This window comes from Psittacula echo, assembly GCF_963264785.1.
Source record: "Psittacula echo genome assembly, chromosome: 3".
Taxonomy (NCBI): Eukaryota; Metazoa; Chordata; class Aves; order Psittaciformes; family Psittacidae; genus Psittacula; species Psittacula echo.
Genome location: NC_137736.1, coordinates 38,934,539 through 38,958,884, shown reverse-complemented (window position 1 = coordinate 38,958,884; position 24,346 = coordinate 38,934,539). Strand labels below are relative to the sequence as shown.

At 41.8% G+C, this 24,346-nt stretch overlaps 1 protein-coding gene across 4 annotated transcripts in view; it reads left to right on the top strand.

Moving 5' to 3' along the window:
* The window catches only part of CYBB (cytochrome b-245 beta chain), a 37,565-nt gene extending 22,864 nt beyond the window's left edge, over positions 1 to 14,701 (top strand). For 3 of the 4 annotated variants that reach the window (XM_080612723.1, XM_080612720.1, XM_080612722.1), the window contains 10 exons: positions 2,766 to 2,850; positions 3,821 to 3,966; positions 4,784 to 4,974; positions 8,145 to 8,274; positions 9,095 to 9,187; positions 9,773 to 10,026; positions 10,311 to 10,473; positions 11,327 to 11,473; positions 12,691 to 12,815; positions 13,519 to 14,701. In XM_080612723.1, coding sequence (XP_080468849.1) covers positions 2,820 to 2,850; positions 3,821 to 3,966; positions 4,784 to 4,974; positions 8,145 to 8,274; positions 9,095 to 9,187; positions 9,773 to 10,026; positions 10,311 to 10,473; positions 11,327 to 11,473; positions 12,691 to 12,815; positions 13,519 to 13,645 — 1,407 coding nt within the window. In that variant the 5' untranslated portion in view covers positions 2,766 to 2,819 and the 3' untranslated portion in view covers positions 13,646 to 14,701. The remainder of the gene's footprint in view (positions 1 to 2,765; positions 2,851 to 3,820; positions 3,967 to 4,783; positions 4,975 to 8,144; positions 8,275 to 9,094; positions 9,188 to 9,772; positions 10,027 to 10,310; positions 10,474 to 11,326; positions 11,474 to 12,690; positions 12,816 to 13,518) is intronic. The other variant, XM_080612721.1, reaches the window with a different exon arrangement.
* The last annotated feature ends 9,645 nt before the right edge of the window (positions 14,702 to 24,346 follow it).

The window sequence follows — 24,346 nt, the reverse complement described above, 5'->3', positions numbered from 1 at the left end:
ACTCCATACCTTCATCCAGTACCTATATCCGGACAATCGCTCTGGCTGAATAAATGAGATGTGTCTGCCACATAATGCTCCTAACTTACATTTAGGAGTAAAGCCAGTGCCCTGGTCCTTTCCAGGAAGAACACTTCAAAATATAAAGTTGGAACTATGCAGACCAGGCTTTCAGTCTTGTGATATACACCTTCTGATTCTGAGATGCTACAAAAGCAGACAGTTACACCCTTCATGTACGTAGAGAGAAAAAGAGTAGTAAAAAAATCTGTAGGGTTACAGCTAATCTTCCCTGACCTGAGAAAGATCAGCTAGTATCTGCCAAAATCCACAGCTGACTCCCCAGGATGCAGAAGTCAATAATAAACATAAATTTAGTAAAAAATACTGTTGATATTGGATGAATGCAACTTGAAACTATTGATGAGGATCATATAAGGCCCTCACGAGGTTTGAAATAGATTCCAGTGGGGTTGAGCTGAAAGCAGGTTGGGCAGAGGTATTCTGAGGTCAAAGCAATAGAATAGCTCAAGGCACTTTTGGAGGCATTACTGGAAGACAAAAACTGGTTCCAATGGTGGATAATTGTACTCCACTCAGGACTTTACACTACTTGTCTTGAATTGTTCTACTTCTAACATTTATAGTTTAGCTTTTCTAACCAGGGTCTTGATGAAGCTGTCCCTCCAGTATTCGAGCTGCAGAGTAAGTCCTTCTGCCTTGGGCACTGTGGTAGTCACTCAGACTACACCCAGTTTGCAAGTGAGAACCGTGCAGGGAGCTACAGCTCCATTTCGGCTTCCTGCCTGCAGCCAGCTATGCTGCTGACAGTGGTAGACTATGAGGAAGCACTCTGAGGATGAACAAGAAGAGGAGGGAAGAGCATAAAATAGGACTGTTAGACTGCTGGTGTTTAACTTCAGTTGCTTTCTGCAATAAAGCTATACTTCAGGAAGGAGGTAATTTTATATCTTAAGCAAAACACACAGAGCCCAGTGTGCCAATGGTAGTGCCAGGACTGAGGTGGAGAGGTACAACTGCTTATGCCTGTTCTGCTGTTGTCTCTAATTAACAGTGCTCTGAAAGTAACATACAGATCCTCACAGGAGGATCTCTTAAGAAAAATCCTGATTTTAAAATGTCAAATAACTTACTGAAAGGATAGTGACCTTTCCAACAGCAATGTCATTGCGGTTATGGAGAGGGGAGAACTGTTCAAATCCACTGTTCAATAGGAATGTGCTGGAAACTCTTGCCCTTTACATCCTGCCACCTAGCAATTATACACTACAAAGTTATTTATTATTAATTGAAAGAACAGCTGTGTTGTCTTTGCATGCTGTATTCATCACTGCTGTTAATGATCTTCACTTCTGAATCTAGCTATAGCATTTTGCCATTGCTTTGCCTTCTCCTTAAACAGAAAGATCAAGTGGTTTTTGCAAAACAGTCAAGCAGAGTTGGCATTTCCTCAGTATGCTACAGTTTGTTCTGTAACCTTTTGAATTGTGTCCCAAGATACATGATACAGAGAAGACCAAACTTCTCCTGGCTGTTGTTATAGTCTACTGAAGTCATTGCAGTAGGCCCAGAGTGTTGAAGTTTGCCTTTAGTCAATGTCCCACTTGGAAAATAAACCAAGGAGAGAACTGTTTCCTGCTCATCTGTTTGTCTGTAAGGTTAATACTCATGGGATGTTTAGAAATGGACTGGTATGGAAGAGTAAGACTACTGCTGGTATATCTCCACTAAGTAAAGAACAAATCAGAAATGAAATTGTTTGGGTTTTTCACCATCCCATCTTCTGTCATACTCCTGGATGGTTGGGATGATCAGCTCTACCCTATCAGCTGGGAATGTACGTTACCTTACACTGCCATCTATAATGTTAATGTCACATGGGAGAATATTTTGTTCTCTCTAAATTTGTTGTGTGAAACATCTACATGGTTCTTGTGAGGAAATGTCTCTGTAGTTTGCATAGTGTTTTCTTCTGTTTGCCAGTCAGGAAAAGCAGTATAAAGATATTACCCACTGTGTGAAGACAGAAAGTGCTAGTTTTACAAGAACTTAAAGTTATAGGAAAACTCACACTAACTGCAGCACAATTCAGATGGGGTCTGTTAGGAACCTGTCATTATTCTCGATGAAAATATAATTCTGTTTTTCTTAAGAACCAGCTTCTTCAGTTTGTATCAGCAGAGATTTTTATTTCCTGTTTCTCTTTGGGTTACTCCAGAAACAAGTTGTAAGTCAATGCCCAGCAAGTACACCCCATATCTGGGGGAAGGAATAATTTCATATTACAGACCATAAGTGCCTAGCACATGAGGGGTGGGAGCTCCCTGAGACAGTTATAGCCAAACTTTACAGATCATTTCTACAGTGTGAACCACAGCCAGGTCCTGATGCTAGGTGGCAACCTGAGACACTACCAAAGCAGTCACCCTGCCATGGCAGACTGTGATCCCTCTTTCTGTTTATAACGTGTGATTCAACACAGATAAGATATATACTTTTGTCATACTGGATGTTTTTTTCTCATTACCAAATACTTTGTTTCAATGGGCCATGTTAAAACATTATCTGTTATTCCTGTATTCTGAAGTATGAGGGAAAATATTTTTGTCTGTATTTAGAAATCTGAAATTTTTATTAGTAATGCCACCAATTATTGTGCTCAGCACCTCTTGTTTTGTCCATTTAAATAAGTATGCATAGACATCAGAAATAGTCTTCAAATACTTTTTTCTTCAAACCAAAAGTGCTGCTCTACTCGTGTCAGAAGACAGCTGGACAGGAACCTCACCTTTCACAAAATGGTGGCTTGGATGATCGCCCTTCATACTGGTTGGTACTCAAATGTTCCTTTGTTTATTTCTTTCTTGTGCATTTTACACAGAATCCAGATGGGATTTAAGTTCTTAAGGATAAGGACATGGAAATGTTTTCATATTTTATCCCTCATTTCCAAAACTAAGGGTTTTCTATGTTTTCTTTCACCAGATTTGTCACTTTTCAATGCAAGTACCTTACTAATCATATACCCTAGAACAGTCTTAATATCAATAGATTACCTGAGCTGAGCAGGTTCCCTCTCTGAGCTGTGGGTGTAATCGCACCACCAGTGGTGTGGTTAACATAAGGCCACAGAGGAGGTCTTCAGCAGAGATAGATTGTTTGGGGCTATTAGATCTGCGCTCATCAGACCCTGTTTTGAAGGTTAATAAGTATCTGGTGATCTGAAAGGGGAAACATTTCAAAAAGCTTTGTATGGCTCACCCCTGCAGTAACGTGCAGTGGGAGTAGTGTGAAACACCTCAGCTGTACTAGGTTTATGGACACATCAGCTCAGCAAGAACACTTAGCTATTATAGTTATTTATTAGTTAGTGATTATAAGCAATACAGCAGAAAAAAGGTAGCACTAGCAAATGTGACATACCAAAGAGATCCAGGTTAACTTCCTGGCTCTTCCACAGAAATCCTGGATGATCCTGACAAATAATTTAAGGCATCCCATGCTTCAGTTTCCCATGTATTAGGGTACTACTACTTGAACTCTTGGAAGCCTTTGTTGAACACAGACATACTGGAAACTTCCTTTTATTTCTTTCCTTCCCCTATCTAAAACCATATAAACTTCAGATAGTAAAGCTTCAACAATAAAACACATCAGGAATGTGAGAACTTGTGACAAAGATGGTGAGAGTGGCACAGGCCTTAAGCTGTCAGTGACAGATGTTACATAGTTTCAGATGTTACCCAAAACCACGGAGTATTTGTGCTTCACGCTATTTTTTCTTTCCTGTCACTCCCAGCAATTCACACCATCGCACACTTATTCAATGTAGAGTGGAGTGTGCAAGCACGTGTTGAAGAGAAGGAAACCCTGGCAGCTGCGCTTTCTAGCCTTGGTGATGGCCCAGAAGAAACCTATATCAACTTTTATAGAAAAACTATTGGGGTAAGTGACTTCAGGCTGCGAAGAGTCATTATTACATTTGTTTAGATAATCATATGAGACTATTTGAGCAGACAGACTGTTCCTGGTGTGCGCAACCTGGGCTCGGGCCGTCCTGTAGCAAAACTTTGTATGTTTCATTTTTCTTATCTGTTAGTAATATTGTTGTTGAATTTTGGTAGTCCTTCAAACATTTTCACCTGGGGATTTCGAAGTATTTTTAAAACATCATGTAAAAACAAATGGCCTATAAAGCAGTCTTCTGACTAAAGTAGACATGGAACTCAGAAATCAAGGCAAAAGTTTTGAATTTGGGCTGCTTGTGGTTTAAAAATGAAACAAATTTAAACAACAAAATAAGGAACTTCCCCATTCCTCAGAAGCACTGAGCATCCAATGTCTGTATCAGCTATGAGATCCACAGCTGCACGATGCTACTGGAAAGGACAGCTTCCATTCAGCTGTCTAAAGCTGGAGGTAGGACTCCAGCTCTTAACAACAGACCTGTGCAAATGTGTTCACCTTTCCCAAGCCCATACTGATGAGTAGTGGCAGATTAAGAGACAATATTCAGTGTTGTGAATTGGTGGAAAACCCTTTCTCCTACTTCCACTTACTTTGGTAAAGGTAAATCTGCAGTACAACAAAAATGCAGTAGGATTTTGGCATTATTAGCTTACAAATTCAAATTCTCAAAGGCTGATGACTTAAAGACTTACAACAATGTAAAGGATTTGGTGAGTGAGACTGACTGATAATTCAGCTGGCTCTGCTTGGATGCAACTGCTTCCTTACACCAACATGTGCAATTATTTCACAGAATCCTGTGGGAGGTCTATATGTAGCTTTCACGTACTTGGCTGGTCTCACTGGAGTCATAATCACATTGGCTCTCATTCTAATCATCACATCGTCCACCAAAACCATCCGAAGATCATATTTTGAAGTATTTTGGTACACCCATCATCTCTTTGTCATCTTCTTCATTGGTCTTGTTATCCATGGTGCTGGGTGAGTATTCACACTTCTCACAAAATACATAATAACTACTGTATCTGAATGTAAAGCCCTCTGCACACATAAATACGGGGACTTGAGTCACTAAGCAGCAGTTAATTTTGATTGTAATGATGGTCCAATATAGGCTCTCAGAGAGCCAATAGGCTCTCAGATATGTGCAGCTGATATGTGCAACACTGATATGTGCAACAAGCTATAGACATGCATGAGGCATTATGAGACTCTGGCATACTTAAGCTCATTGATACTCAACTTCTGAGATTTTAATTGGTAAGCTCTTTTCCAAGGTGCCTGTTTCTAATTGTTAATTTGTCTTTCTTTGCTAAAAGGAATTGCGTCACACACGTGTGTAAGGAGACCTCTATGATATAGAGTCTTGGATTTTGTTTGGTAAATGCAAACTGTAATAACACAGATTTATCTTTCAGGTTTGGATGAACTTTTAATATCAGCAGCATTTCAGAATAGATTTTTAGCTGTTGCAGCTTGAATATAGGCAACTATAAGTTTCTGTAACTTCCAAATGCCAAACATCTTTTTCCACTTCTAGCTCATTCCATACCTACTTCTGAAATAGCTGACAAGTCTAATGAAACAATTTTTGCTCTATCAAACACAGTTTGAGCACTTAGAAAAAATAATTTTAGTTCCACTTTATAAAACAACAGAACTGTGCATAAAAAAAAAAGAGTCTAAAGTATCCAAGCCACATTTCACAGTTCATAATTACACTATATTGACCATTTAAAAGAAATTTTAGGTTCAGTAGAAAGTGTGCTTTAAAACTGCCCAGCAAAAATGACTTTCAAAGACACTTCCTCTCAGTCCAGTAGTGCCAGAAAAGACAGAAATGAAAGTGCAACAGGAAGAGCAAAAAGAGAATTGCCACCAGCATATTTGTCCATTCCAACTTCCAAAACAAGAAGGATTGAGCAAAATCTGTTGAAAGAAAGGAAAAAGTTTCATGTTTCCTGCAGCAAACATCGTATATTGTATATATATAGCAAATATTGACAAAATGTCCAAACTTGCCAGTAGTTACTACATAATGCTATCAGACCTTTCTGGAGGTCAGTGAGGAGCATTTATTTCATAAAATCTGACTTCACCATTTCAATTGCACTGTATTGAAAAGACAAGCATTTGGCCAGAAATGGGGTTGTCAGAGAAGTTCAGTGATCCTTTGGAAAGAGACAAACACAGGAATATTATTATCTGTAGAGGGAAGGCTGCTTTCTAGCTGTGAACTCAGTGGCCTCACTTATTTGGCCTTAAAGTCACGAATGACATTCTGAGTTTAGAGAAAGTGCTAGTACACCAAAAATTATTGGGCAGGCCTTTTACACTCAAGGAAGGCATCTTAGGTGTGCAAAGATGAATGCTATGGAGTAAGTATGATCTAACAGTCTCAAAGTAGCATGTTAGAGAGAGAGGTGTATATAGATGTCAGTGAGAGACAGAAGGCTGTGTGGCATACTGATGTATGTATGCATACATATATGTATATTCAGAAAGCTGAACCAAAGATAATAGAATTGAAGGGGCACATTCTTGTCCATTATAAGCTGTTACAGCATTTTGTAGCACTGATTGGTTTTGTGCACGAACTATGTGTTAAAGGCAAGTGTCCCAAACTTCATATCATAGTGAATGTAAAGAAGGGAGAACACAGAGATGCAGACCACCCTGCCTTGGAAGCTAAAGTAAAACTTTAAGCTGAAAAAGAAGTCTTTTAAGGCTATACCACTGAAAGCTTAATTACAGTACTGGAACACCATCTACACTGAGTAATAAAGGAAAGTAAGTCTCTTGTTTCTGTTGTACAGAGTACTGACATTTTCAGACCTTGAACGAAGCATAGGGTGAGGCAAAAACCCTCAGGCCCACTCTCCATTAAGCAATGGAGAGAGCAGTGACAGGAAATGGGCTCCTTCTCTTCCCTTAATTCATACCAGATAGCAGCTCAGCTGAACCCATTGTCATTAGTGGGGAAGTAAGCTGCAACTGATGATGTTCCTGCAAATTGCAACTCGTGATGCTCCTGGGGCAGTGTCGTGCCTTCCCTTTATTTTTCAGGCAGGATGTTAATCAATCCTTTAATGAGGAAGAAGTTCATTAGTAATATTTATGAGCAGTGTAATCTTTTAACTTTCAAGATTGGGCACATGGTTTTCAATAATCCCTTGAGAATTCTGTCACTTAGAGCTAGGCATACATATGACTTAGATACCACGATTTTTTGAAACATCAGAAACAGTCTAGTTCACAGAAACCAGAGTTAGAAAAGCAGAAAGAGAAGTTACGGGTCATGGGAAGAAGATACCAACAGCATTGTATTGGCCGTTTCTAAGGAAAATCAGCAGATGTCAATGTGAATTTCTCTGCTATGAACCTCATCCTACTAATTGCCATCACTCTGGGGACTCTCACATGCTCCTGAGATTGGCGGAACTCCAGACAGGGGCAGGAAATAGTGAACAAGATCCGAATATATTTTTCCCCCTCAAAACAAAAACTTTCAGCACTCTCTCTGCCACTGGAAATACAGCTGGTCTGGAGCACTCAGGCTTCTCTACAATAAAGCAAACAGTAACAGAAAATCCTAACTAAGTAAGAATATAGAGGCCAGATCGCCAGATGACACAAGCTGGTATAGCTGGCATAGCTGCTTTACATCAGAAACATCTGTGTTCATCATTCACACCAACTGAACTGCTATCTTCAGAGGGAGAGGAAGGGTCAAAGGAAAGGGCTCTCCAAATTTCTAAGATAACAAACAGAAGTAATTTCTGTACTGGTCACAAGGAAATTGTTTACTTTGTCCATTCCAAGTTTTGTTTTTATTGAAGAAAAAAGTAGGATAACTCTGAAAAGAATGAAGTTTTCCTATTGTGACCACATCCTGGAAAGGGTTATGGATATATCTCTCAGTTCCTCACCTAATGTTGTAGTCAGTATTTTCCCCCACAAACTTTCCTCCCCATTTTTATCACTTTAACAGCAATTTTGTGGGTTGATTAGAGCAGTAAAGCTGTATCAAAGGTGTAGCACTGCGGAAGTCTACAACTCCACTTAAATTGGGTAGTACCTAAGTAGAACAATAAGGGACAGATACCTTCATTTTCATTTAATTGCCTTAATGATTTTTATCTTTTCCTCAGGCGTATTGTACGGGGGCAGACAGCTGAGAGTCTGGCTGAACATAATCCAGAGCTTTGTTACAAGAACTTCACTGACTGGGGGAAGAAGGGGTCTTGCCCAATCCCCCAGTTTTCAGGGAATCCTCCTATGGTAAGAGCAGTTGTCTTGATTGCAAATCCAATCTAAAATGTTTACAGTTTTCTCTTTTTGTTAAATAACTTAAGCACTTGCTGTAGAAAAGCAGCTGTGTAACCGCATGTGCTCTTCAGTGGAAGAAAGTGCTATTTCATTACATAAAGCCATAGATTTCAACACAATGGATTATATGCAGAAATGGACTACTGACAGACAAACACTTCCAGTGTACCATAAAATGAGCAAAATTAACAGGCAAAGTGAAAAAGCAAATTGTATCTGAGAACTGTTTACCCAAAATGTCTTTTGTGACTTGTGGGGATTTCTAGAAAGTGCTGTAATCCAGATAATAAATAGTATCACATTATTATGGACTAATGATCATTAACAGAAAAGTAATGCCTCTGACACTGAAACTTCAGCTTTTATTGACTAACCAGGTTGTTTTTCCTTTCACATTTCAGACTGATCTGTTAACAGAAACCACATCTTTTTCTGCAGCAGTACAGACCTGAATCAATAATACATTCAGAGCTTAACTTCACGTTTCACTTAGTTACCTTAATTTTCAGACAAAGGCAAAATCACTTATAGGAAAGTACCTTGCTCTAACTCTAGTAGCAACTGAAAAGCCGGTTTTGACTCCCAACAGAGAAATAAATTACCTCTCTGACCAGAAGTAATTTTGAAGGTGTCATATCCCTTAAGTGTTCCCTACTCTGGTTAATAAAGAACCTAGATTACTTGAATTTCACATCTGCTCACAGCATTTCCAGGACTCAGTTTAATCTAAGTTGCCATCCTCCTCATCTGACTTACTTTATTCTGTTTACAGACGTGGAAGTGGGTAGTAGGTCCCATGTTTTTGTACCTGTGTGAGAGATTGGTGCGGTTCTGGCGGTCACAGCAGAAGGTTGTTATCACAAAGGTATGTGTTGACATTACATTGAACAATGGGCAAAACATTACAAATTTTTCCAAATGGTGCAGCAAAGCCAGCAGCTTCTACACAACAGTGTTAGCACTGAAAGGAATGTTCTGGGTGCTACCATGATGCTAACCTCTAACATCTAAATGTAGCCTGCCACTGAAAGTTTCCAGTGGTACTATCTACCGCATTCCCTATCTTATTGTAGCCCTGTGTTTCTGCTCCTGTATATACAGTCAGATCCATTAGCACTGTGCTCTGTGCCACTGTGCAAGGTTCATCTGGAATTAACTGTGCAAACATAGATCTGGTGATGTGTTTAAAGATGTGCCAGTCTGACCTGTCCGTTTTGGAGTGACTGCAAGCATGGTGTGAAAAAATACTTCATCCACAAATTCTGCATCCTCTGCAGTCTTTCATCTGGCTGTTAGGTGCCGTTCCTCACTCTCAGTTCTGTTGGGAACAAAGTTTCACCTGCTCTCCTTGCTCTCATAGCAGAGGACAAAGTTAGTGATGGAGGATCCAGTGAACAGTGAAGACAGCCTTTTTCTTTTCCCTGCTTTGCCCTTTTTCCTCTTACTGTAGGTGGTCATTCACCCCTTCAAGACGATTGAGCTCCAGATGATGAAGAAGGGCTTCAAGATGGAGGTCGGGCAGTACATCTTTGTCAAATGTCCAGCAGTGTCTAAACTGGAGTGGCATCCATTCACATTAACCTCTGCTCCAGAAGAAGATTACTTCAGCATTCACGTTCGTATTGTAGGAGACTGGACAGAGGGCTTGTTCAATGCCTGCGGATGTGATAAGCAAGAATTCCAGGAGGCATGGAAATTACCCAAGTATGTACAAAGATTCTCCATGGTAAACTCAACCAAAACCTATGAGAGTTTAAATTTTGCTCAACCAGTTTGGTGGTACCCATGATACAATCCTTAACTACTTCCATCACATACATGGGCCTTAAAAGTCTCTTTGCAGTTTCTTCCTATCAACACCACCTCTTCTTTTGCTGACATTTGGCTGAAGCCCAAATGTGCATTGTAGCAGACAAAACAATTTCATCATTTTAAATGCTGTTAATAAATATTCAGTACTAATTTACTATGTGTACTTTCAATTTCAGGATAGCTGTGGATGGCCCTTTTGGAACAGCGAGTGAGGACGTATTCAGTTATGAAACTGTTATGCTTGTTGGAGCTGGAATAGGGGTCACCCCTTTTGCATCTGTACTCAAGTCTGTTTGGTACAAATACTGCCATGATGCGACCAACCTAAAACTCAAGAAGGTATATGTCCTCTTTCCCGGAACCCATGTAAATTGTTCAAGGGCCAACAGCCCAAATCAAAACAGGCCCAGCAAAGGTGATCTGGCTCCAGACATGTGTGAGTCCTACAAGAGGAGCTCAATTACCTCACAAGGCTGGAAGACAGGGAAGCAGGGGGGTCAAAAGCAAAAACGTAATGAAAGGAAAAATAGCAAAATTATATGAGCAAAATTATACACGCAAATGCTGACTGTGCCCCTGGGGATTTCCACTTGCAGTGGAGATACTATTCAATCTGTGTGAGAAACAGAATGTCCAAGGCATTAATACTGCCTGTGCAAATATTGCATTACTTCCCTAAGCACAGGAAGAGCAACTTTTATGTTAGTGGAAGAGCACTGCCACTATCCTCCTCTCCCCTCCTGCCCCTGGAAACTCCCTGTGTAGAGGTGTGGGGTCACACTTTGCAGTTATGGTCATATTCAGGGAACAGAACTGGTTTTGTAACCTACTTTGATTTACCTTTCCTGTCAGCAGACAGGGTGATAGAGTCTACCTCTAAATCATTTATTTATGTCCTAACAAACTGTTTTACAAGGATGTAAGTGGGGAAACATCATGAACTAAAAAGGTAACCTGCTGGTGGAAAAGAAATAGGAAGATATTTCCTTGTTCTTGCAGTCACTTAATCTGCTTCACAACCCTCCCAGTGTCAAATCTCCTGAATAGCTTTGATTCCAGCCTCCATCTCCATTTGCTGAAATGGTCAGAGCAATTTTCTACAAGATCTCTACAATCCTCATTCTGTCAGTGACATAAAACCAGAAACCATAAATGCCTGTGTCCCCTGACAGCTCACTCTTGTCTCTTCCAGATTTATTTTTACTGGCTTTGCAGGGACACTCATGCCTTTGAATGGTTTGCTGACCTCTTGCAATCTCTGGAGGCTCAAATGCAGGAGAGGAATAATGCAGACTTTCTGAGCTATAACATCTACCTGACAGGCTGGGATGAATCTCAGGTAACTACACGGTGGAAAATATTGCTTCCATATGCACTGAGGTTGATGTTAGCAAGTCTGTTATGTTTTGATAAATGTTCAAATAGTCTATATCCTTGGCCTCCATCTGGTCATAGAGGTTTTAAATGCAGACAGGTATTGTCCACCAGAAGTTACATGGGATCAGCTGCTAATGTGCTAATCCTTTCTCATTTACTTTGGCCGTGCGCTCTGGGAAGCAGTCTTTCCCCATGGCAGCAACCTCAGCTGACCATGCAAATATCTCTTAAGACAGCTAATACTGCTTAAAACAGTTAATGGCATTTGGGACAGGAGAGGCTAATGGCACAAAGTTCGAGTGATGACAGCACAGCATATTCGTTTCAGGACTTTCCTGAGATCTCTGTCTAGTCCCATGCATGTATGTTGCTAGGTCACTGGGGGGTACAAGGGAACAGCTCTTCCATGAGCCACTTGAAAACATGTGATTGAGTCAGGAAAGGTGCTCAGTCTGTTACTTTTAGTAATGTTTTATTTTGCCTACATCTCACCATTGCAAAATTCACCATGTGCCTAAAGTGCTGTAGCTCAGCTAGGCACACATGGAGGGGCAGGAGCAAGGTAGGAAGTTAATCACACATGAAGTGGAAAAAAACAGGAAGGAGAAAAGTCCCACTATTTTTGCCTGGGGAGAAAGTTACCTGTAACTTTTTCTCATGTAAAAGTGATGCAGAATTTCTCAAGTCCTGAATTTATGCTCTTAACCACATCTTCTCTTCCTGGCTTAGCTTAGCTTAGCTAAGTAAAGGTGCAAGTTACATAGGGAGAGTGGACAAAACCTCCTCATATGGATCAATCCTTTCAGAGATCAAGCTGGCAGAACTTCATTAAGGTCTAGGAGTTTTTATAATTGTACCTGAAGGGAAAGTTTTGTTTTAAATTACAGCTTTATCTTACAGTTCTTAGACTAAACCAGTTCACTGCAAAAGAAATGTAATTAATTGCTGCCCTCAATGCTTCATAGCTTTAACTCTTGAGATCACCTGGTCTGGGGAAAGGGAGGAGGTAGACACTGATAGTCAGGATTTTACCGATGTTAGCTTTCCTTTCTGAACACCATATTCTCGTTTTGGAAATAATTCAGTGTGTATTGACATTATGATTTTTTTTTAACAGGACATAATGCGGCCATATCTAACTCTGTCTTTACGCTGTCCTTTGTGTTTCATTTCCCACAGGCTACTCACTTCGTAATGCATCATGAAGAAGAGAAAGATGTGATTACAGGCCTTAAACAGAAAACCTTGTATGGAAGACCTAACTGGGAAAATGAGTTCAAAACTATTGCGGGGCAGCATCCTGGGTAAATCTCCACAAATTCAGAGTGTCTATGGACTTCCTCTATCTAAATGCCATAATAGCGCAATCTTATTCCTTTGTCTGACAAAGTCTGAGGAGCACTTTTTTTCTAACTATCTCCAGGTATTTTATACGATCTATAGTCTTGACCAAATCGTTTTACCTACAGGTTTTAAAAAATCATCCCTTTTTGGTGAGGTACTTCATGGACTTTCAATTAGTAGTGAAGTTTTAGAAAAAACATACCCCATCATTCCGGCTGAAGTAAATAGGAATATCAGGTGACATTTAAATACCTCCAAAAATACCTCCTACCTCAAAAAACAAAACCTGAATATGGATGACCTCTAGCTGGGCACCCAATTTTTTTATGGAAAAAAAAAAACCCTCAGAACAGTCCCTTTCATGAATTTGTACTGTAAGCTATTGAAGCTTTATTTCCTTGATTCCACTGACATCAACTAACCTGTCTTTACTGACTTGTGCTGAGCTGAAATTTAGACCACCATTTGTTTTACAAGCAGCAGTACCTTTCAAGTTTTAAGGGGTTATAAGTTTCAAGGAACAGACATCCAGTTCAGCTTTAGTTCCTATAACTGAGAAAAGAAACTTGCACCTATAGAATGTAAGACTGATTCACATGAAGAACATCCAGCTGCCCCAGAACAGCTACCTAGTTCTTGACCATATTTCCATTCTCTTAACAGCTCCAGAATAGGCGTTTTTCTGTGTGGACCTGAGGGCCTAGCTGACACACTCAACAAGCAGAGCATCAGCAACTCAGAAGCTGACCCAAGAGGAGTACACTTCATTTTTAACAAGGAAAATTTCTAACTCCCAAGCACATGGGAGGCATTCAATGCAACAGCTAAAGACTGGATCTGTTTTTGTATTTGGAGTCTGGGAAGGACAACCCAGCTTCTAATGTCAGCTACACTAATGCAGATCTGTTTGCTTCTTGGAAATTATTTTGGTGCTGTGGTAGAGTAAAAGAGTCAAGTTTTATCTTAGGCAAGTTTGCACTACCTTCTGCATGCTTGCAATTTAGTATAAATCTATTTCCTTTGTTTGTGTGAGGGATTTCCACTCAATTAACTGCCTTTATCCTCATATTATTCATAATGACTGCTGAAGCGCCTAGACAGCCGTACGCATTTGGGACCCAATTCAAACCGATAAAGCTTAATGCTATTAATCAATAAAGCAATCTAGCATAATGCTTGCTATTAGGAGACAGCTTATCCTGGATGCAGCCAGGCCCTGGAATGAGGGGTGTTCAGGAACAGTGACTGGGAAAGATTATTCCTTACAAGAGGAAATTTCCTTTGCACACCAGCATCTTTCAGGCTTCCAAATGCATGCCTATAAGTCTGTCCGAGAGATAACACAGGCAGCTGAAAAGCAGCCATTCCTCTTTAGGAAAGTGGAGCACCAGAAAGAAACCACCTGGATTTCTGAGTGCCACCCCCACCCCAGCTGCCTGGGGATTGATGAGGCTGGATTCAAACCAAGTCCCACACCTGGCATCTGAGCCATTGCGCGGCTGCTTTGAACACTCAGTTTCACATCTTCAAATTCATGGTGCAGTGATCCAAAGAAGAAGAGGCTTTGTGTTTTAACTACTGCAATTTCTGCTTTTCAAGGCTGAAAAAATCTTGTTGCTACATGATTTAATGGGTATTTTCTGAAGCATTCTATTGTTTAGTTGTTCCTCTTTGATGGGGAAAAAAGGTTTGAGAAAGCAATGATCACGTGGGCAGTAGCTGGAATAGCTATAAATAAAGTTTCTGATGTGTACAAGACACCCATACACAGCACAGTACTCCTGTATGTACATGACAGGTAACAGGTTCTTAAAGAAAAAGGAACTGAAACTTTTAATGCCAGCAGCAAAGGAGAAAACAAAAATGGGGGGGTGGGGAGGGGGGGAGGAGGCACTAAAACCAGCATCATAGAAATAAATGAAAAAAAACAAGTGCAAAAAACCTTGAAAAAGACACACATTAGTATAGCCTGTCTCCTGCTCAGCTTAATGACTTTCAAACTCCACAGGCAAGACCTGCAATAGCTCCTACACAGAATAAGACCTTGCTTGCCATATTTAAATATTATCCAAGCACTCCATGCTACTTCAGAAGGACAGCTTACCAGTTCCTGTTTAACAAGATCAGTTTCTAGTGAATGCTTGCAAAGATCAACTCATGATGGGGAATTTTTCAGTTCTTTTGCTCGGAAGGGTCATATTTAAATCCACAAAATTGTGTTTGAAGCACACCTATTAAATCAGAATAGGGGTTGGACTAGATGATCTCAGAGGACCTTTCCAACCCTAACAATTCTGTGATTCTGTGATAAACAGAATTAAAGAAGCTTCCATGGAATAAAAGTATTGCTACTGAAACATAATAAGGCTCTCATCCTGTGCAGAGAGCATTGAAATATCTGCCTTTGATTTTAATGGAAACATGTTCAGGCTTTTATACAGCTAAAAAGTGGGCAAAGGAGAATTGCAAGGGGTCTAATGGGGACAGTATATTTATCATGTGAAGAGTCTTGAAGGAGTGTATTTTAATTCACCCTACACATTGCCATGTTTATTCTTAAAACTCCAGGGATCTTTATTTACTCAGCCAGTTGTAATGACACTCCCTGACATGCTGCACACTGGTACTGGGGGTTGTTTGTCACTTTGAAGTCAGAAAAAGGAATTCTATGCTTGTTAATAAATGTCTCCCTAAAATGTGTAAAAGAATAAGCAGGTGAGAGCTTCTCAGTTTATTTCAAAGGTTTCTTATACTAAATCCTGCTAATATAACAACCCATGTGTTATCTGTCATGGTCTGAGGTTTTTAAAATCTAGGATACATGAGTGAAATGGATGGATAGCAGTGAAATCCAAACATAAAAAACAAACGAGCTTCAGTCCTCCCCACTCTTTAGCAAAGCACAGAAGGATGTCAGTGGTACTGTTTTAAGTAAATGCTACTGTCTTCTATAGTGGTAAGAGTAAAGCCCTTCCTCCAAATGCTTGCCTGGTCCATAGAAGTTCCCTGAATCAGTGTTTCACTGGGGACCCACCTTAGACACAGACATTTTCTTAAGCAACTTTTACAATATTTACATTAGATATAAAGCCCATGCCTGTGCTAAATTAGTAGACAATTGTGGCTGTGACACCAGCAGAGCTTCTCAGGCAGGACATATAGCGCTCCTCATTCACCTGGGGGAGATGGCTAGGGCAGCAGACAACAGGTGAGCTTAAAGGACAGTCCTCTTTTGCAGCCAAACGCCACTGCTTGCACTGACCATTGCTGTCAGCTGAGACTCTCGCTGAAAATTTCCTCTTTCCCCGCGTTTGGGGATTTTCTCTTTTAGGGGAGGAGTAAGGGGTTCACTTTCACAATAAACTGATTCTTTGCTGTGAAACTGCTGACTCCAAATGGCGTGCCCTGGAAACAAAGAGTGGCTTCTCACCTTTGAGAAACTGCATATGGTACTCAGCAGTTTAGGCAACACTATCTGTCACCATGACTGTGCTGCAGTAGCACCAGTAAGGTTTTCTGAAAGGCAAGGATGTCTCAAGGTTGCTTCTGTGCACAGCGGGAGGAAGCAGCATGAGGGGGATGGCAGTGAGTGATTGAAGGCAGGACTCTAGGGAGCTCCATGTTTCATTGATGAGGGTCAGTCGCCACCACGAATCCCTCACATCTTTACTTGGCTCCTGATAAGTTGAGTGCCAAAGTAAAGGAGCTATAGTGCTTGCTCTGGCAAAGCTCTGCCACTAACCATGCTCACCAGGGTCTCTGGGCACCCTCCAGAATCATCCCCACTTCCAGTGGGATTTGAGCACTACGAGTGGCTTTCCCATGAAGGCTGTCCTTTAAAAGTAACCTTTGGTCCTTGCTCTGCCTCATCTGCAGAGGTGACTCTAAAAGAGTCTCTTAGAACTCCTGATACCATCAGCAGAGACAGGAGCGTAGTCTGTGTGACCCCCATTGTTGAACTCATGCTGTACCTGAGTTTACAAAACAGACTCACATCTGATCTGTCCTTCCATCCAGTTCCACAGATTCTCTATTCAAATGAAAAATGCTTGGCTGATGGCAAGAAAACACAGGTTTTGGATTATTGAATTAACAGTTTCCACCAATGAAAGCAATTAGGAGTTCAGTTCAAAGTGACTGAAGCAAAAAGTTGGCCTCACTTATGGCCTCAGTTCAGCATGTTTTCTTTCCCTTTTTATATAAAATTTTCTTTGTTTTCCCATATGTAGTCACCTGAAAAAAAAAAAAAACCCAAACAATTAACGATTCATCAACATCCTTGATTTCCAGCTCAGTAGTAGTTAAAGACCCTGACCCTCCAGGGTGCTGGGCAGCTCTCATTTCCATTGACATCATCTTGATTTTGTAAACTGCAAGGGGCTTTGGAGGAGGAGTGGTACCTGGTCATATTCAGATAATCTATTCAAGTGAGACCTCAATATGTACTGGGCCTCACCTAGTCTTCCTTCCTTCCCTGGTACATACTGGCAAAGTGCGCACATGGGGAAACGAAATCCAAGTTTTCCTAAGTTTTAACCTACAGCCAAAGTGATACTCTGCCTATTCACCATCATGCATTGTCCCAGGGGAAACCACCCTGGTTGCAAAATAGGTCTTCCTTTTTTCAGTCTTGTAAGATTTCCTCTGCTGGGTGGGGACTTTCTGCCTTTTAAATCCTCAGTGGGTTAAACCAAATTAGTAACAGAAAAGCAGACAAAGAGCTGCCTGTGAAATACAAGGTACCTTTACACAAACAAGAAATAATATTAGGGTCTCATTATGGCACTTTTTCTCAGGATCCTGCTCTATTTTGGAGTGTTGTTAGCAAATTAATGTTGATTGGGGTTTTTTTCCATCTTTCAATGGGTTCTTTGTAGAATTCACAGCCAGGTGTAAGCCCTGAGACCTCAAAAACATAGGTATATATGCTTAAAGGAAGTTAGAAGCATGCATCAAGATGCTAATGGTTATAAGCATTGGCAGGATCAAGATCCTTGTGTCTGACTGCATACAACAGTGTCAGTTCCATAGACACAAAGCAGAGTACTTATTTGTCATCAACCACACATTTGTTTTTGCATTTCATACAGAACTTAGCAACCCGCTGGTCTCATTTACATTCAACACACAAGCCAGCCCAGACTAGCAGCAAAATTAATTACAGTAGAGTGGAAAAGTGTTGAGAGACTTGCTGAAAGCCTACAAATGCTTTCCAGCCCATTCTGCACCTGCACTAACCTCATTTCCTGCCTTTTCTCTGGAACCCTTCTGCTTGAGTGTATCTCTTCCTACCCATCTACCAGTGATTTCTCTCAGTCCATTCTCTTCTACCAAATGCTGTTGTCACTCCTTCAAGGGATTTGATTTGGGGTTAGAATAGCCAGCAAATTAAACTGTATGATATTGATTGGTATATAACACAATATATTATCACTTCTATAGCAGCTATATGCCCATCAATGCATGGGGGGCATTACAGCACCCTTGTCTGCCACTCCAGATTTGGGGAATGTGAACCCTTTCGATTGACGTATTAATGAAGAATGAAACTGGACAAGCACAGTGGTGATAGAATCAGACCTGGGTTCCACATGCTGCAATCCAACACCACATGCCATCTTTTCTGCCCTGAAAGACTCTTATGACAGATGTAGCCCAACATCATGGACTAAATGAACTCATTGGACTTTTATATGGCTGGTCCATAGACTAAGAGAGTGGTATCTATGCGTATATATCAAAGGATAGGAAAGGTGATGGTGCATTGGGAAGTGCAAGACCTGGAATGACATAAATGGAATAAGGAGTGGATACAATCCTGGTTTCAGCTGGGATAGAGTAAATTTGATTCTCAATAGTTAGAACAGTGCTGGGGGGTTTTTTGATTTAGTGTGAGAATAATAAACTGATGTATTAGTTGTTGCTAAGTAGTGCTTACTCTACGTCAAGGACTTTTGAGTTTCCTATGTTTTTGGTTATTATTATTGTTGTTGTTTTGTTGTTATTATTATAATCATTATTATCTTGGTATTGTTGTTGTCATACATTATTTCAATTATTAAACTGTTCTTATCTCAACCTGTGGGTTTTACCTTGTTCCAGTACTCCTCCCCATCCCACTGGGAGGGGTCTTGGGAGGTGGAGGGGGAGCTAGCAAGCAGCTACATGGTACTTTGCTGCCAGCTGGGTTTAAACCACAACAGTAATTCAGCTGCAAACCTTCTCTGTCACTGCAAATAGATCATGGCTGTAGCCATCTCTGCATTGTCCAAACAGACTATTTTGGTCCCCTCCTGTAATATTTTCTCCCCCTGCTTAATGATTTTTATTTTAAATTCTACAATGAAGAAAATTTATGAGCTCTGTTATAGTATTTCAGAGCATGTGGCTCAAATGATGTACTTTAATCCTGTAAAACATACCTTCATTGACCTTATATTTCATATGCGCCGTTCAAAAATGAGGAAAATGTCCAAAAAACTCACTCCCCTCCAAGACAGCCACCCACCTTCACTGAGCATTATTGTAGAGGGAGGCAGGGAAGGCCCAGCCAAGGGGGAGTCAGACCATCTGTCTGCCTTGGAACTGATGCTTTATAATTCTGGAAACAATCTACAAAGCAAAGTACCCTGCAAATAACTTTTTGGTTGATTTTGTTTTGTACTTGTAGGTCAACTGGTGTTAAGATCAGAAAATATGCAAATGCCATGAGTTTTATGGCCTTCAGAACAAATAAGCAGAGACATCATTGGTCAAGTCACCTTTGAAGTAAAGTGTAAATGCTTCTTATGCACCATATAAAAGTCTGGGTCTGAAAGGTTTCTCTTTGCGTGAGGGAGAGCACAGAGCAAATTCAGGTGGAATTTCTGTGGCTGCAGAAATGGCATAGGGAAGGGCAGAGACAAGGTAATTGCTGTCATCCTTTGCAGTTAACAGGACAAAATGTAGTTGTCAATACTGGTGCTACTAGGGGCATTTTGGCACAGCAAGTGTCCAGTTTCATATCACAGACTATCCATCCTTATAGACCAAAGAGATTTCTGCCCTGCAATCCCATGTTTGAATTGGTAAATCCTGGATGCAGCCAGGATGTAAGTAAATATCCCTGCAGGATGACCCAAGGCTGGGCAACCTCTCATGAACATCTAAAGAAGACAGCTGCTGCTGTGGTTTTATCACCCTCTCCGTCTTTTTCTCATACTTCCCTTACATCTGTGACAAACAATGATAGCTCAAGCCTGTTTTCAGGTGGCGAATTCACACAAGCCCTCTAAGACTTTAACCTTGCTCAGACAGCAGCAAGGAAATAATCAGCAAACACTGACAAATCAACTGTGAGAAACACTTTCTAGAACCAGTCCCCCTGAGAAGACAGAAAAGAAACCTGTTGATTGTGAGCAGCTATCTTCTGCCTCAAAATTATGAATGTTCCTCTCATCTGTTAACAATTTCATGAAATACTCTCAGTGTGAAAGGGCTGCAAATGGTAATAGGGCTGTACATGTGTGGATCATTGTCCATCACTCGTCCCTCTCACATACATAAATCTAGCACAGTGTGTAAAGGACAGCAACACAAGTTGCCATGAAATTCTGTTTAGAGAACTAACTGATGCTCAATTACCCAATATTACTTACATTCATTTCACAGGAGATCTCTAAAGGTTATAGTCTCTGCCACAGTTATTGCTGCAGTCGGAAGCAAGGCCTTTCCCTGCCATTTCACACCCTCTGAGAGAGAGCAAAGCCTGTGTCACAAACGTAGCCAGGGAATCTTGCCTCAAGTTAGTCGTTGTTGGTAATTTAATGAATACCCCAATGCCTTTATTTGCATTAATCTGTCAGACATTCATCTGGTATAACTATAAAAGTCATCATGATGAATGAAGTGATCGTTTGCGGACTACAGGTTCACATGCCTTATGCCCTAACATCACTGCCTGGGGTATACCAGCAGCTTTTCCGCAAGCGACCATTAGCTCCAGGATAACCACAGTGATATGAGTGTTGGCCTGAGCATTGCATTACAGGGACAATACACTATATTTAGAGCATTTGTCAGTGTTCCTTGTTGAAAGCCTGCAAGAAGACAATATGCTATTTAAGCCCTGTACTAATTCCCCCTCTAGGTACTTGTATGCCCTAAATCCTTCCAGGGTGCTGGGGTAGTTAACTATAAGGTAGCAGGATGCAAGTATCAGTGACAGATTAAAGATCCCTGTAGCAACATTTGGGGAAGGGATCTTGAGGCCAGCTGAAAGGTAACAATAGTAATCAGGGAGTGAGATGATGAGACCCACTATATGAGTCTTGGCTTGTGAGGCTGGGTAGGAAAACCAGCATCTTCCGACTGTTATGACTTAGTAAGGGGGATGATAGATACAGGCAATTTACTATTAGGAAAATTTAACAGGCATAGTTGCATTTACGTAAGCAACAGAAACTAGCCCCAAAACCAAGAAAACGATGAAAGTTCTCACGTTACTATCAACTCATCTGCAAAGGTTAAGCTGTAACCCATTAAGATGGCCACTTCCCTTTTAGAAGTAACAGGTGTTCTCTCCTTATTTAGCTCATGTCCACAGCCATTAAATTTGCTTCAAGATGTTGGGTCTTTCCCTCTTCTCTACAGTGGCCAAAAGCACTGTTCATTGCCATTTAATGGAGACAGATTTTGCATTTGCATGAAACTGTATCAGCAGAGAAAATACTGCTGGGACAAGCTAGCAAACCGCCACCTTATATGCCAAGTAGGTATTTACTCCTCCCAAGCAAGTGTCAGTGGGAAAGTTTGCCCAGGGCTGTCCTTTGCATATCTTGTAAATGCCAAACAAGCTGAAAAAGGGAACCTCTCACCTTGTCTTGTTCTCCACTCAACTCAAGCAAAACAATTTATTGCCAACATAACTACCAGACTTTCTTCTCTTCCATCTATAACTTAAAAAGTATTTTATACAATTGCCAGTGCTCCCATTTAAACTTTATCCTTTCTGACTTCCAACTCGGTGTGACTCTCAGAAGGCTTCTGACTAAAGTCTCTAAGTAGGCAACTCCTCAGCCTTCTGTTGCTGTTGCCCTTGTCAGCACCATCATTCTCAGCCACAACCTTCCTCAGGTATCTTCATCTCCTAATCTTGAGACAACTGTTGGACTCAAATTCCTCTCTAGGACCACTGGGTTTGGGGTAGCTAACATTGCTTGTTTGTGTTCCTAGGACTACCTGTGTCCATCTATTTCAGTTTTCTCTTTGCAGTCAAGGTGAATAGCTTCCAGACAGTAGCTGGGCTAGCATCCAGCATAGCTGGGCATTGTTCACAACTTAGTGCTTCTAGGTGATGCAGCAACAACAACATCATTGTGATGGCAAAACTACTAGTACTACTGCTATTGCTACTACTACTATTATTATGAAGAACCAGGATCACACATTCCAGTGGCTATTGTCTGAGCAATTGTATTGGGCTTGTGTGAAAAGGTTTTGGTAGCAGGGGTGGCTTCCGTGAGAAGCTGTCAGAAGCTTCCCCCATGTCTGACACCGCCAGTGCTGGATGGCTCCAAGACAGACCCACTGATGACCAAGGCTGTGCCCATCAGCAACAGTGGTAGTTGGATAGTGCTTCTGTGAGAACATATTCGAGAAGGGGGAAAAGAAAACAGCAACTGCAGCTGGAGAGAGGACTAAGAATATGTGAGAGCAACAGCCCTGCAGATGCCAAGGTCAGTGAGGAAGGAGGGGAGGAGGTGCTCCAGATCTGGAGCAGATTCCCCTGCAGCCGTGGTGCAGCCCATAGTGAGGCAGGCTGTGTCCCTGCAGCCCATGGAGGACCCACACTGGAGCAGGCGGATGCTCAAAGGAGCCTGTGACCCTGCAGGAAGCCTGTGCGGGAGCAGGCTCCTAGCAGGACCTGTGGTCCCATGGAGAAAGGAGCCCACGCTGGAGCAGGTTTGCAGCAGGACTTGTGACCCTGGGGGGGACCCATGCTGGAGCAGTGTGTTCCAGAAGGGCTGCATCTCATGGAAGGGACCAACCCTGGAGCAGTTCATGGAGGACTGTCTCCTGTGGGAAGGACTAACACTGGAGAAGTTGATGAAGAACGGTCTCTTGTTGGCGGGACCCCATGCTGGAGCTAGGGAACAGTGTGAGGAATCCTTCTGAGGACACAGGAGCAGCAGAGGCAACATGAGATGAACTGACTGCAACCTGCATTCATTGTCCCCCTGTGGCACTGAGACGGAGGGAGAGAATTTGGGAGTGAAGTTACTTAGGAAAGAGAGAGGGATGGGGGGAAGGTGTTTTCGAGATTTGGGGTTATTTCGCATTACTCTAGTCTGATTTGATTGGTAATAAATTAACCTAATTTCCCCAAGTCTGTTTTGCCTGTGATGGTAATTGCTGATTGATGTCTCCTTGTCCTTATCTTGACCTGTGAACCTTCTGTTTTATTTTCTCTCTCCTGTCCAGTTGAGGAGGGGAGTGACATAGCAGCTTTTGGTAGGCATTTAAATCATTTACCTACATGTGGAAAATAAAAAATAAGCCTGTAGCTCTGTATTCTTTCTTAAGTTTCTGTCTCAGCTGTTGGTGTTTTCCGTGCACCTTCACACCGCCCCTCCTCTTTGCTTTTCTCTATTTCAAGTTTGGCTTATCTATAAAACAGAAAACATCATGCAAATCTTTACAAGTCTGTACAGCCCCACGGCTGGCTCCAGCGGGTGGATAAAGGAGGTTGGCAATACGTAACACCAGTTCTGTTTTTAATTCCCTGACATCTGTTCAGTATCTGTAGATACGACTACTGTTGTGGTCTAACACATGAATGGCAGACAGTCCCGTGTCTCTTCTCAAGAGAAAGTATCTTTAATAGCAGCAACACTGAAATTAGAAGTATGTCATATACATAGCTCAGCATGCATACTAAAAGCTGACTTTTGTGAGGCCAAACAGCCGATACAAAACGAGTCGAAGTCAGAAGATGGGTGGGTGATTGTCACAATACACACCCCACAGCTGCGGCAACTCCCGAATTCCCGGTAGGGAAGTCAGAGTGTGTGGGGGGTGTCTGTCGGCTAGCAGTGACGGGCAGTTCGCAGTCTCATGTTTCCTGGAGGATACAACACTTTCATATGCAACACATAACGTTTCAATAGAAATGGCATAACAGTAACTGCCCCACGCTGTTTTGAAAGGACGTTACTGTTACGCGTTATCATTAACACGTGAGGCTACCGCCGGGGCATTTCCACCGCGGCTGTTTCCCGACCCATCGACGGCGCTCCCGCCTGAGCCACCGCCGGGCCGTGCCGAACCCCCGGCCGCTGGCGGGCTTGCCTTCGGCTGCGGGCGTTCTGCCCCGCCGCCACCCGTCTGAGCGTTACAGGTTCCGCACGCTGGACAACCGCGGCGGACGCTCCCCATGCTCACAGCCCAAGCGGAGCGGGAAGCGCTGGGGAGATCGGCAGCCACCCCCCGCGGCCGCCACCTGCCGCCGGCT